The sequence below is a fragment of the Nelumbo lutea genome, chromosome 1 (genome assembly GCF_056320005.1).
Source record: "Nelumbo lutea isolate HS-2025 chromosome 1, American lotus-T2T, whole genome shotgun sequence".
Taxonomy (NCBI): Eukaryota; Viridiplantae; Streptophyta; class Magnoliopsida; order Proteales; family Nelumbonaceae; genus Nelumbo; species Nelumbo lutea.
The window spans coordinates 134236912-134250853 of record NC_142684.1 but is presented as its reverse complement, the minus strand read 5'-3'; the positions used below and the strand labels follow the sequence as shown (position 1 = coordinate 134250853).

At 41.2% G+C, this 13942-nt stretch overlaps 1 protein-coding gene across 8 annotated transcripts in view; it reads left to right on the top strand.

Annotated features, from left to right (window-relative positions):
• Positions 1-13942, top strand: part of LOC148877701 (uncharacterized) — a 110969-nt gene that overhangs the window by 49098 nt on the left and 47929 nt on the right. For all 8 annotated transcript variants that reach the window (XM_088942368.1, XM_088942374.1, XM_088942383.1 and 5 more), the window contains 2 exons: positions 4707-4734; positions 4839-4961. In XM_088942368.1, the coding sequence (XP_088798494.1) occupies positions 4707-4734; positions 4839-4961 (151 nt within the window). The remainder of the gene's footprint in view (positions 1-4706; positions 4735-4838; positions 4962-13942) is intronic.

Here is a 13942-nt window from a genome sequence, read left to right as displayed (position 1 = left end):
CATTCATCTTCCTCGTGAGCCTCGTTCCACAGGACAGCTTCTATGGATGAAGCTAACCAGACTGGTACAAACATACCTCCCACCCTGATATCCAATCTCCTTGGAATGTCCTCTGGTCTTACTCCCCCTAACAGAATAGTTGCTGATCAAAGGTTTTCCCAGAAAATACCTTCCAATCGAGCTCCACACAGTACTGCAATAGTGGCTGCCACTTCATAGTTCCAGATATGGAAAGGCAGCCCTATTAAGCGCACCACTACCCCATCTACTACATGAAACTCCTTGGAGTTGAAACTGGGAGACCATTTAGAATCTATGAAGGTCCCCAGAACATCTTGGAAGCAGACAACTTCTACTTGTGCTGAGTTGTCCAGAAGATCTAAAACAGCTTTGCAACTACTAAAGGGGGTGAGGATGAAGGTGTCTCTTAACTTAAACTTTAACTTCAACAACTCAGCAAACTTCCTAGAGTTAGTGACAAGGTTGTTTGCTTTTGACCACTAATTTGCCTGTCCACTTTTCTCCTCCTAAGTTCACAGCCAAGGAAGACTTGTCTTTACTGTGTGCCAACACCAAGAAATGCTGGTCTGCAGTCAAGAAATCCTTGTTTAATGCTGTGCACTGCCTTTATAATCATAATAACCAACCTTTTTCTCCTGGAACCTCTGTTGTTTTAAACTTTTAATACTGCTTTCGTGCAAAAAAATCATCAGCACTCCAGCTACAGTTTTCCATCCTTGACCCTTTCTTCCTTCATGGAAACATAACATTTGCTTCCTTCCTGTTGTAAAGTATGCTGAAAGAGCAATAAAACATCCTTTGGCATTCTTCCTACATTCCACCACATATCTTCTCCCTGATTCTGCCAGTCTCTCTTTCCAATAAGTCTGCTTACCCTTGGAGGCTGCCTTAGACACAAACGTGGTAAGCCATTTTACCATCTCTATACCTTCTACCATGACTGTTGCTGTCTTAGCTTTCCTTATCTTCACATTGTAAGAGCCTTTCATCCTTATTTCTCCGAATAGAATCCTATATCTTCAAATTTTTTTCTCTATCTCCTAGTCTCCTTGAAGCCTTCTTCCATCTTTATCCTTCTACTGAAGCAAGGAATCTTAAGAGCACTTTTTCTCATAGCAAATCTAATCCTAAACCAAAAAAAAAAAAAAAAACCTCACTAAAAGAGAACCTCTCATTTCAATCATCAATACCTAAACCAAACACCTTGAAGCATTGGTGTTTCCTTCCATGTCTCCCATCCCAACCTTTTGTTGAGGGGTTTTGGCACAGGAGCTTTGGTGAAGAGAGCCACAGGAAGCAAAAAAGTTAGTTAGATCACCATGGAAATACTCCTTCGCATTGTCTGATCGAAAAACATGGATCTCTGTCTAAAACTAGGTATTGATCATGCATCAAAAGTCTTTCACAAATTTAGGAACTTCTTCTCAAGATTACATAGGATAAACCCAAGTGTACTGAGAAAAGTCATCAATAAATGAAATGTAAGTACTTGTATCCATTCTCAGTTGGAATGTTAACTTGGTCCCAAACATCAGAATACACCAGATAAAAAGGAAGATATGATCTTTTATTATGTAAAGGAAATTAAGTTCTATAATGCTTACTCAATTGACACACTTGACATTGAAAGTCACTAACACAAACAGTTATGGAAATAAATAATTCAAAGACTCAGAGGACATATGACCCAAACGACGGTGCCACAACATGACTTGACTCAAGGACTCTGAAACCACATGACCAACTTTATTCTCCAACATGTAGAAGCCATCAACCATGTTCCCCCTACCGATCATCTTCCATGAGGCCAGAATTATAAAAGACACAATAATGTGTAGAAAGGTTACTGAACAGTTCAAGGCATGAGTAATACTGCTAACAGACAAGAAATTAATTGGCAATTTTGGAACATGTAAGACATCTAATAGTTGAAGACCAAAGGGCAACGATATAGATCCCCGACCAGCAATGGAGGAGAAAGATCTATATACTAACCTCATTTTATCTCTACTAGAGAGAAGGGCATATGATTGGAAATGGGTTGACTTACTAGTCATATGGTTTGAGGCATCGGAATCAATAATCCATGGGGATTCCGGAGAGATAGATGTTACATGGAAAGCAGAGGCTGAGTTATTTGAGGAGGATGCAAAGAAGTCGAAGGTGTAATCCCAGTATCTGCATGTCAGAGAGCCTACCATATTACCCAAAATGGTCACAGAAGGAGTTAATAATATCCTCCTTGGGATCAAAACCGGGGGACAATCCTAAGAAGAATTTATTGCTGAATTACTTTACTGAGAATCATGAGATGCTAGGTTGGTTGAGGTATACTTCTTCTAATTTGGTTTCTTATTTTGATCTTGTGTGCTGACTTCTTGCCAGCTATTGTGCCCACTTTGGCTTGCCAATCAACTCTCAACAAGTTTCATGGGTGTGCTTGGATTAGTGACGAGTACACAACATTTTATCTTTATCATGTACTCTTTTCTGGCCTTCCTCCTTTTTTCTTGAATTTATGTTTCCCCTCACTGCTAAGGGATAGTCTCCCCTTCAGGACCATTCATAGCTGACCTCTTACTTTCCTCAGACTGGACTAGGGCATATACCTCTTGGACAAATGGGAGGTCGTTGCTATCCAAAGTCTGCACTCTAATGGGCTTGTACATGGGATTGAAGCCCAATAGAAAAAAAAAAACACGTTGCTGCGACACAAGCTGTTTATAGGTTTTGTTAGTAATCCAACTCTTTCTAGACTGAAGTTAGGGCTGAATAGTAGGAAGATAAACTCCTTCCCCTTGCTTACATGTTGAAGGTTCTGGTTGTAATTGATAAATTTTGGCATAATGCCTTTTCTTTGAATATGTTACTTTTACTTGTTCCTGTTAGAATGTTAGAATGAAGTCTCTTTGTATGAGTGTTCAGCTGATCAGAGTTCTTATTAGCCCATACTTAAGTTTAAGTTATCCTGTAACTGGGCCTGTGTTAATGGGACTAAGCCTGTTTAATGCTTTAAGTGAACTGGGTGTCCCATCACTAATCAGGGGCATTCGAGTAATTACTTGTATCATTGTACTACATTCAAATATAAATAATAGCATGGTCGACTGGGTAGTACAGTTCGACATTCACAGCATATCAGTGGTGTTCTTCTCCTCTTCTCTACTTCGAGTACATCTCTCAAGCTCACATGGTATCAGAGAACTAGCTTCTCTTTGGTTTCAGCAGGCACACTAGCTTCTATTCTCTCTTCTCTTACTGTTCTTTCCATCTTCTTCCTTCTTCTTTTCTGGGTTGCTGAAAAACTAGGGCTGTAAGAGAACAAAGCAGATTTGAACCTAGGGTTTCCCTTGGTTGTAGGGCTCAAGGGAGGTAAGGCCCAGAAGTGGATGTCCTACTGGGTTCTTGTTTCAGCAAATAGTAGCTATTTGGCTACTAAGAGAGGTCTGTATAGGACAGCAAATAGTAGCTATTTACCTCCCAAGATAAATAACCTTCATTAACAAACATCCATGTTGGATCTGCCACTACCCCAGGGGCATTGTGACTCCCAAAACATCCATAGATGTGAAAAGCTCACCCCAAAACATGCTTCCAACAGAGGAGATATCCTGAGGCATTGGTTCATCGGAAACACCATGAAATCCTGTACCAGTGCCCACTTTCAAGAAACTTCATAGACAGATTTTTGTCAACATGAATTGAGACGATTGGAAGCACATGATCTCTAGAAAACCAGTGGCCCCTTTACCATCCCCCACATTGCAAGGCCTCTTAAACATCCAATGTGAACAAAGTACCAGTCCCAATAAAAATTGCCACAGAACTCCCAACATGTTGCTGAAGGACCCATAACTTTGTGCCATAGGATCCCTTTGTGAACCAAAAGAAACAAAATACTCTGGTGAATGACCATGACGAGATTGGGTCTCAGATTCACAAGAAGCACAGCAACCAAATTGGATGAGAAAGGTTTCAAATAAATCCCAATAATGGTCAAGAAGCTGTGGAGTGAATTCAACCCTGCTATAATGTTTTCTCTTTGTTTGATTGCTTCTAGCATTATCCCCTTCACCCCCACACAGCACACACACACACAAAGAAAAGGAGAAGAAAATGATGTTGACTTATTTGTTGTTGTATAATAAAATATCTTGACTTGGGAGGATTGGTGGGTGGGTGGATGGGGGAATGATGTATCTCTGCTCTAAAGAAATAAGGGTACAACCCTTCCAGGGTGGTGAGGAGTTCTGTGAAGTCTTTCCTCCTGAGGCTTTTCTTGGTAAAGAACAAAAAAAAAAAAGCAAATTAAAATACCAAATTTGGAAAGATTGAAAGAAATGGAAATCTCCCAACCTATTTATCAAAAAAAAATGGAAACCTCCCAACCAGCATGGACATGTTTCTTGATAGAAATAACCAATGTTATAAGAAGCTTAATTTTTCACAATTTTGATGCCATATTTTCTTCTATTTCTTGTGGACTTTGGGACTTCCTCTAAGAATTGTTGGACCCAAATATGCGATGTAACTTGTAAGCATGGATGTTTTCTTGGATCATGATCTCTTATGTCTCGATTTACCATTTATTCTTTTATATAACATGAATTTTTCTTGAGCTTTTGAGTGTATTACCTAATCTTTTCTTTGTAGTTCCTTTGCTTATTTTTCTTGATCTTCTGCAGAGAGGATGAAATTGAAGACATTCAAAAGGTTCACTCTCTCTCCCTCCCTCCCTCCCTCCCTCCTTTAATTTGGCAATGAAGTAATTCTTTAATGATGATGGGTCTTTTCTTATTTAAGCATTTTTCTTCCAGGAAATTTCAGTGTTGCAACAGTGTCGATCTCCATACATTACTGAGTACTATGGGTCCTATCTCCACCAAACCAAACTATGGATAATCATGGAATATATGGCTGGCGGATCTGTTGCTGATCTAGTATGTATTTCATAGTTTTCTTGCTTCCATGTGTGAGTGGGTTCTGTTAAACATTTTTCTTATATGCACACTGCATGGCATACGTCTTGAGGTTTTTAGTAAGAGAATTTCTTTTGCCTTGGCACTTTTTCTGTATTCATAAACAGACATTTTTTCTTTTCTTTTTTTGAGAAAGGCAAAGCATATTGTATTAAAATCAAAATATGAATGGTCCCATGTACAATGAGGTGCTGTACTTGTATATTCCGTTTAGGGACCTTCAAAAAAGTCCACCCTCAAAAAAGAATCAGAAAAAATCATCTTTAAATACATCATGTATAGACAACCAGTTCCTGAGTTCCTCAACCACAAGATTAATCTCCCCTGTTTCAGATATTGATTCCTGAGTTCCAGCTATCATCAGTAGCTCTATGGACTGTGGTCCCTTAAATACATCATGTATTAACAAATTATGAATTGCCCTTTATTCTGCTCAAATCTAAGGGCCATATAGTTCATGGAATGCCTTGTACATAGTTGTTTTTTGGTTGGAAACAAGATCACATGTACACAATTAAGTTTATTTGCAGTGATCTATCTCTCTTCTAATGTCATCCCATGAGCCTGTATTGATTTGAGAGAGCATCTCAAAATCATTGTGCATTTATATATTCATTCTTAGTGTCATCTTGTAACAGTGTATTTTAGGTTGTTGACCTGTCCTTTTGAGTTGATTCTCCACACTTTTTTTGGTAGGTAGATTAGATATTGAAAAAGAATAATATGCATATGAGTGTGTCATCCATTCCACAATGTCTTCTGCCACCAATCATTTTCTTTTTAACTATTCACAAATCATTATCATAATTGTCTACCACCCTTTCCTCAGGTTTTTGTGTGCCATGTTAAATTTTATTTTGGGGAATTGGACTTTCCACTTCTCATTCATGTTGCACCACTCAATTCATTCGGGCTGTGAGGCATGATCAATGGGTTTAGGTTTGTCTTGCTCTGTCATTCCCAAACTTCCTCACCATAGAAACATGATTAGGATGGATGGAACCTGCCAAGTGAAGCTATTAGTAGCCTGAGTGGGTGTACTTAACCATTTGGTATCTGGCTATCCTTGGATTGCTAGAACTCCTCTAGCAATGCATAGATTATCCCTGCAAGCAGCACGGTTGGATTTCTGAAGAAAGAAGTGACCCACATTGATCTAACTTCAATTGAGTTGCTAAACTTGAGTTATTCTTTCACTTATTTGATGTGCATGTTTTTAAAATTGATGATTGGAGAATGATGCTTTCCCTTTAATCTTCTATAGCTCTCCTAAAGTTTCTATGCCTGTAAATCCTTTTTTATTCCCATCTCTTGGAAAATGATTGTTTTATACTTATTGAGCTTCAATACTAATAACTCCATCTGGTTACTAACAAAAAAGGCTTACCTATTGGGAACATAGTGGAATAAGCTTGAGGCCATGATACCAAATTGGTGTCAGAGCTTGATCTACACAAAGTCATGGGAGATCTGTAACTGAAGATTTCCTTGGATCTAAGTGGCAGCCTTCTGATAGGTTGTTGATTGACATGGTCTCTGGTGATAGATGTGGAGATTCTGAGACTTAATATACCTTATTAGTATAGTCCCTGTTGCATATTGCACTTTTTGTATTTGTTCTCTTTTTCCCCCTTGCAGCTCTGCATGGGCATTGTTGTAATTGTACATATACTTTAATATATAAGACTCTTTGGGGTGGGGGTCGAAGATTCTTGATACTCCTAAGTCCTTTTGTGTTCTCTGTTCTATTTGACCAAGAGAGTTTATATGGTATCAGAGCAGGTCCTCTGTACCAGCTCTTGACATCAGGTTTCTTTTAACCCTACATCTGCGTTCTGGTTTGGAGTTTTTTGTGTGGGTTGTTTTGATCAGCAAGAGGTACCATCTTTTTCCAGGAAAAGACACTTGACAGGTTAGTAAACCACATTTTTCTTTCAATTGGCTGGTTCAGTCATCATATAACCCTATATCTGGTGTTGCCCTATGGTTTCTTGCTCCCCTTTCAATTGGACAGGTGGTGTGGGCAATAGGCTTAATGGAAGTCTACTTAGCCTTGTTTTTGGTGTCACACGATAGAGAAACCTTGGTCATAGATTGTTACCCATCTTCTAATGGTGTGGTAACCTGGAATCCCACTCTCGGAAATACCTTGGACATGTGGGAAGTGGACCAATTGTGGACTTTCTTTAGACCCTCCAGCAGTTATCTTCCCAGGCCGGTCAATCAGATTGTAGAAAGTGGAGGTGGGAGAATAGTGGCCTCTTCTCTGTCAAATCCTCATATAAAAGGCCGAGTCAATGCACTTAAGGTGATTTCCTTTCTAACAAAATTTGGTAGTCAGGTGCTCCCTCTAAAATGAAGTTCTTTGTGTGGCTGGCTGTGTTAGAGAAGTGTCTCACACGGGATAAACTGCTAAGTATTGTTGGACTGTGTGAGGTGTGTGTTGGCTCTTGGGAGTAGGAATTGGCCAACCATCTGTTTTTTACACTACCCTTTCTCTTCTAGGGTATGGAGTATGGCTCTGGACATGTTTAGATGGGTAGGTGGTTTCTCCCTTTCCATCTTATTCTTTTTGCATAGTGTGGAATTTGATCCCTTTGGCATTTTTTTTGGTGTTTGTGTTGGGGGGGTGGGGAGGAGGTACTTGGGTTTTTGAAAATAGAAGTTCCACTGCCCAAGAGGTGCTAAGGAGGATTAAAGCTATGCTCTTGGTTGTTAGCAATGTTTTAAAATGCAGAGACGTGATGCGAGGCGCTCCACTACCTAGAGGGGTGAGGTGTGTAGTTCAAAACGCAAGAGGCATAAGCCTCCCGAACACAAGGAGGCGTAAGGCTCCTTAAGAGGAGGGGTTAGGAGGAGGATGAAGAGGAAGGGGGGATCTCATTTTTAATAAAAAGCTTTTATATTAAGAAGAATGAAGATGTGTAACATTAGTTGAAAGGGGGGGTCTGGGGGGCGAAGCCCCCCAGCCGAAGGGGCAGGGGGCAAGCCACTTTCTTTCCCCTTATCTTTTCTTCCCTTTCCTTTCCTTTCCTTTCCTTTTCTCTTTTTTCTTCTCTTTCTTTTTCTTTTTTTTTTCTTTTTTCTTTTTTTTTTCTGTCTTTTTTATATCAGATGTGAATGAGGCGCATGAGGTGTATGCCTCTAGCATGCCTCATGAGGTGTACGCCTTGTAGAGAACATTGATGTGGGCCCCACAACTGTGGTAGGTTTTCAAGACTGCTATTCAGTCTTGATCACTAAGAGATTTTAGGTTCAATGAGAAGAGAAAGTGAAGAAGATGTAGAAGAAAGAGTGATGGAAGAGCAATAGAACACAGATTTTGAGGAGAAGAACAAAATGTCAATCATTCTGCCGCCGCCACTTTAAGTTAATATGTATAGGTTATGCTAGTTACATGAAAGGACATATCTGCCCTTGGTGTTTACATCATAACTGTGACTAGATAACAACCAATATAAAACTGAAACTAGAAATAACAAAACAACTAAATAACCACAGCTGTGATTAGATACATTCTACCCTACGGACAGAGTGGTACCACAGCTGTGGGGCCCACATCAATGTTCTCTACACTCCCCCTCAAGTTGGGAGTATATGTTCATCATTCCCAACTTGGATAGATCCACCTCTAGCTTCTTTCTTGATACGGCTTTAGTAAGAATGTCGGCTAGTTGCATACTGGATGTGATGTAAGGGAGGCATACTTCTTGAGATGAGACCTTCTCTTGCACAAAATGGCGGTCAACTTCAATGTGTTTGGTTCTGTCATGCTGTACTGGATTATGTGCTATATTAATGGCGGCTTGATTATCACAGTACAACATCAGGGGTTTCGCATACTCAATACCCAACTCCTCAAGTAGAGATCTTAGCCATAGGATTTCAGTCACTCCATTGGCCATGGACCTGTGTTCTGCTTCAGCACTTGACCGGGAGACCACACTTTATTTATTACTTCTCCAGGAGACAAGTCCTCCCACAAGGGCACAATATCCCGAGGTAGACCTTCTGTCATCAACACTCCCAGCCCAATCTGCATCAGTATAAACCTCCACCTTCATGTGATTGTTGTTCTTGAAAAGTATACCCCTACCTGGGCATCTCTTCAAGTAGGCTAAGATTCTTTCTGCCGCAAGAAGATGTGTGGTTCTAGGAGAATGCATGTACTGGCTGACAACACTAACAACATAAGTAATATCTGGCCGAGTGAGGCAGAGATATAGGAGCTTTCCTACCAGTTGCTGGAACATAACTTTGTCTTTAAGAAGCTCCCCACTCTCGGCACTAATCCTGTGATTCTGTTCAATTGGTTTATCTGTAGGCTTGACACCTAACTTTCCAGTTTCTGCCAACAGGTCTAGGACATATTTCCTCTGAGATATAAAGATCCTCTGTTTGGATCTAGCAACCTCAATACCCAAAAAATACCGGAGTACACCAAGGTCCTTCACCTCAAATTCTTGGTGAAGAAGCTGTTTAAGAGACTCAATCTCATGGCTATCATTCCCTGTGACCATAATATCATCAACATATACTGCCAACAGTGTCAAAGAGGACTCCACCCTCTTGATGAATAGGGTATGATCTGACTGGGCCTGTACATATCCAAACTTCACAAGTGCTAGTCTGAATCTATCGAACCAAGCCTTAGGTGACTGTTTCAAACCATACAAAGCCTTGTTGAGCCGGCAGACCTTCTTACCTACTTCTGCATCATAGAAGCCAGGAGGCAAACGCATGTAAACTTCTTCCTGCAGATCTCCATTCAGAAAGGCATTTTTCACGTCCATTTGGTATAAAGGCCAAGTGTGACTTGCTGCAAGGGACAAGAGAACTCAAATAGTAGTCATCTTGGCTACCGGTGCAAATGTCTCCAAGTAATCTATGCCATAAGTCTGTGTAAACCCTCTTGCAACTAACCGAGCTTTATACCTTTCAATAGATCCATCTGCATTATGCTTCACCGTAAATACCCATCTGCATCCAACTGGTTTCTTTCCTTTTGGCAAATCAACTACCTCCCAGGTGTTGTTCTTCAACAGAGCATCCATCTCAACTTGCATTGCATCTTTCCATTCAGGGACGGATAGGGCTTCTTGCACTGTTCTTGGAATAGGGACATTGGAAATGGAGCTAAGGTAGGACCTGTAGGTAGGAGATAGGCGATCATAGGATAAAAAATGGGAAATATAGTGGGCTGTGGATGTGGTACAATGTCGTTTCCCTTTACGGACTGCAATTGGAAGGTCAAGATCATCTGTAGGGGAAGTCTCTGTGGGCTCTGGGACTGAAGTATCTGGACCTGGAGCTGCAGATGAGATTGGAGCTGGTCTGGACTACTGATGATCAGGATCAACCTGTCTGCACTGCCTGTTATAAACCCTCAACTCCTGATCCCTCTGACCACCCTCACCATTGTAGCTTTCCCTCAACTCCTGATCCCTCTGACCACCCTCACCATTGCAGTTCTCATCACCCAATGGAATAGGTAAAGGAACTGCCCCACTCTCACTGCTCTCCCCTTGAAGACAAGAACTCAAACCCCCACTCTCACTACTCTCCCCCTGAGGGGCAACCCGAGGATAATAGGGTGTCCCCTCAAAGAAAGTGACATCCATGGAGACAAACTTCCTCCCGGAGACAGGATCATAACAGCAATAACCCTTTTGAGTTTGTGCATAACCAAGGAAGATGCATTTGGAGGCTTTGGGTTCGAACTTGGAGGGATGGGGTCCGAGAAGCTGAACAAAGCAAGTGCAACCGAATGTCCTAAGGGGAATAGAAAACAAGTCCTCACGTGGGTGTAGAAGCGAAAAAGGAGATCGCATATCAAGGACCCTGGAAGGGACCCGATTAATAAGGTATACCGCCGTGAGGATAGCGTCCCCCCATAAGCGAATAGGGACATTAGAAGTAAACATGAGTCTTCTAGCCACTTCCAAAATGTGCCTATTCTTCCTCTCGGCAACTCCATTCTGCTGAGGTGTATGAGGGAAAGAGCTCTGGTGGATAACCCCATGATGAAGAAGATAAGATGTCAATGATTTAGCAAAGTATTCCTTTGCGTTATCAGATCGGAGAACTTTGATCTTGGCATCAATCTGGGTTAGGATCATTTGGTGAAAAATTTGGGTCAGGGAAGGTACCTCATCTCGTGAACGCATGAGATAAACCCAAGAAAAGCGGGTATGGTCATCAACAAATAACAAAAAATATCTGTACCCACCCATGGAAGGGATGTGATAAGGCCCCCAAACGTCAGTATGCACAATATCAAAAAAATTATCACTCCTTTTATTACTCAATAAATAAGGCTTTCTACAATGCTTAGCAAACTCACAACTTTCACACTGTAGCTGAGACAACTCAATAGACTCAAATAAAGTAGGAAACAAACTCTGTAAAGATCGAAAAGACAAATGACCTAATCGGTTATGCCAAAGCATAACCGGACTCACACTCTTAGAAACAAAAGACAACTTCTTTACTGACTCTCCCTGACGAAACCGCTCCCTGAGCAGATAGATCCCATTCGTCTCATGGCCAGTCCCAATCACCATCTGCGTCTCCAAGTCCTGAAAAACACATCGGTCAGGAAAGAAGGTTACTGAGCAGTTCATATGCTTGGTAATACTACTGACTGAAAGAAGGTTAGTATCAAGCTTAGGAACATGCAAAACAGATGATAGGGAGATAGTATCTGAAAGCTTGATGTCACCCTTCCCAGAAATAGGAACCAAGGAGCTATCAACAATAGATACCTTATCCCTACCAGAAGACAAATGGTAAGTAGTAAACAATGAAGACAAGCTAGTCATGTGATCAGATGCACCTGAGTCTATTACCCAACAAGGTTCAGTAGTACCTGGAGATGAGGCATGATAGGCTGAAGCTCGAGTACCTGAATGGGCGAAGGCAGATGTGACAGGGGCTGATGGAGGCTGCGGTGGATGAGCTGAATTTCCAACCTCCTTTTCTAGCTGTATTAGGGCAGCCCGAACTGCAGCTAAGGTCTCCAAAGATGTTCCTTTTGTGCCAGATGAGGATGCTGAATCAGTGTTCATGGCTACATGAGCAGTGCCCTTCTTGTTTCTTAACTTCGTAGGAACCAAGTGGGGATGCAGTTTCCAACATGTCTCTTTTGTATGTTTGGGTTTCTTACAATGTTCACATACTACATCCTTCTTGTCTTCCTTCCTCTTGTCCTTCTCTGAATCACCCCCTGATTTGGGTGTAGCCGCTACAAAGGCTGATATGGGTTGCATCATAACCTTCCTTCTGGTTTCTTCACTATGTACAATTGAGTAAGCCTGAGAGAGAGTCACATTGTCTCTAGTCAAAATCTGCTGCCTCACAATATCATATTCTGAGTTCAGTCCCGCCAGGAACTCAAACACTCTGTTTGTCTCGATGTGCTTTCTATGGGTCTGAGCATCTTTGGGACTCTCCCACTGAAGAGTATCTAAGTGATCAATCTCATGCCACAGGGACTTCAAGGTAGAGAAGTAGACCGATACTGGTTTCTCTCCTTGTTCAAGGGTGTTCACTTCACATTTCAATTCATATGCTCTGGCAACATTAAGGGGTTGGGAGTAAGTTTCTTTCATAACATCCCATATCTCCTTAGCTGTTTTTGCCCACAAATAATTCCGGCTAATATGAGTCTGCATAGAATTACACAGCCATGTCATAACCAAGTAGTTTTCTTGCATCCACTTGGTATATGTCGGGTCTCCCTTGGAAGGTTCTTTCATATCTCCCAGGAGGTACCCTAATTTACCTCTTCCACCAATAGCCATCATGACTGATTGGGTCCATTCCAAATAGTTTGATCCATCAAACTTTACGGTCGTAATCTGACCACCCATCTCAGAAATACCACCATGACTGATGTTCCCAAGACTGCCTTCTGCCTGAATTTTAGACTCCATTTCTGTCAAGTCTCAAAACAGTACTTGAATCACCAATCACAATCAAAACAGTATAGGCCTGATCTGTATTCTCAGTGTATGTGCACAAAACCGAAGTAATTCTGATCTGAAACCAACTAGCCAACACAACAGTAGCTGTCTGTAGATCCCTATCCCCCTTAGAACTCTGAGAACAACTTTAAAACAAAACTGATATGCTAGGGAAAGTTAGGGTTTTAATCAGTCCTGAAAGGAAGCAATTCAGTCGCACAGTCCAAACTATATAGATGAGCTTTCAGTAGGGTTTTAATCAGTCCTGAGAGGAAGCAATTCAGTCGCACAGTCCAAACTGTATAGATGAGCTTGCAGTAGGGTTAGTAAGAAACCCTAGAATTTGATCGGATCTACCAATCAACTTAAGAGTAGCTCTAGGTAGATCACAGAGTTCAGTCAACCACTAGAGCTTGCTGCAGATCACTTTCAAACCCTAGAGTAGAAAGAAACACAGTTCTGTCCAGGGTTTGATGTAAAACCCTAGGAAATCGAAGAGAGAAAGAGCTAGAATGATTCAGCCTTCCCCTCCAGATAGGTCCAACCTATCTTCTCTGAAAGAACTTCTATGAAAAAGTAACAACTTACAAGGAAAAAATAGTTCGCTGCCTTCTAGGGTTACCTGAACCCTAGTCTTCTCTGATCCTTCCTGACCACCAACACTCTGCAACCCTAGCAAGTTTCTAACAACTGCTAGTACCTCTGGCGATCTCCAAGAATCAGTCTGCGAACTCCTCCTTTTCATCTTTCAGTCCTAGGAGATTCTCATGTGGTCGGCTGGTATTAGACTCACATGAAAAACCCTAACCTGGCTCTGATACCATGTAGGTTTTCAAGACTGCTATTCAGTCTTGATCACTAAGAGATTTTAGGTTCAATGAGAAGAGAAAGTGAAGAAGATGTAGAAGAAAGAGTGATGGAAGAGCAATAGAACACAGATTTTGAGGAGAAGAACAAAATGTCAATCATTCTGCCGCC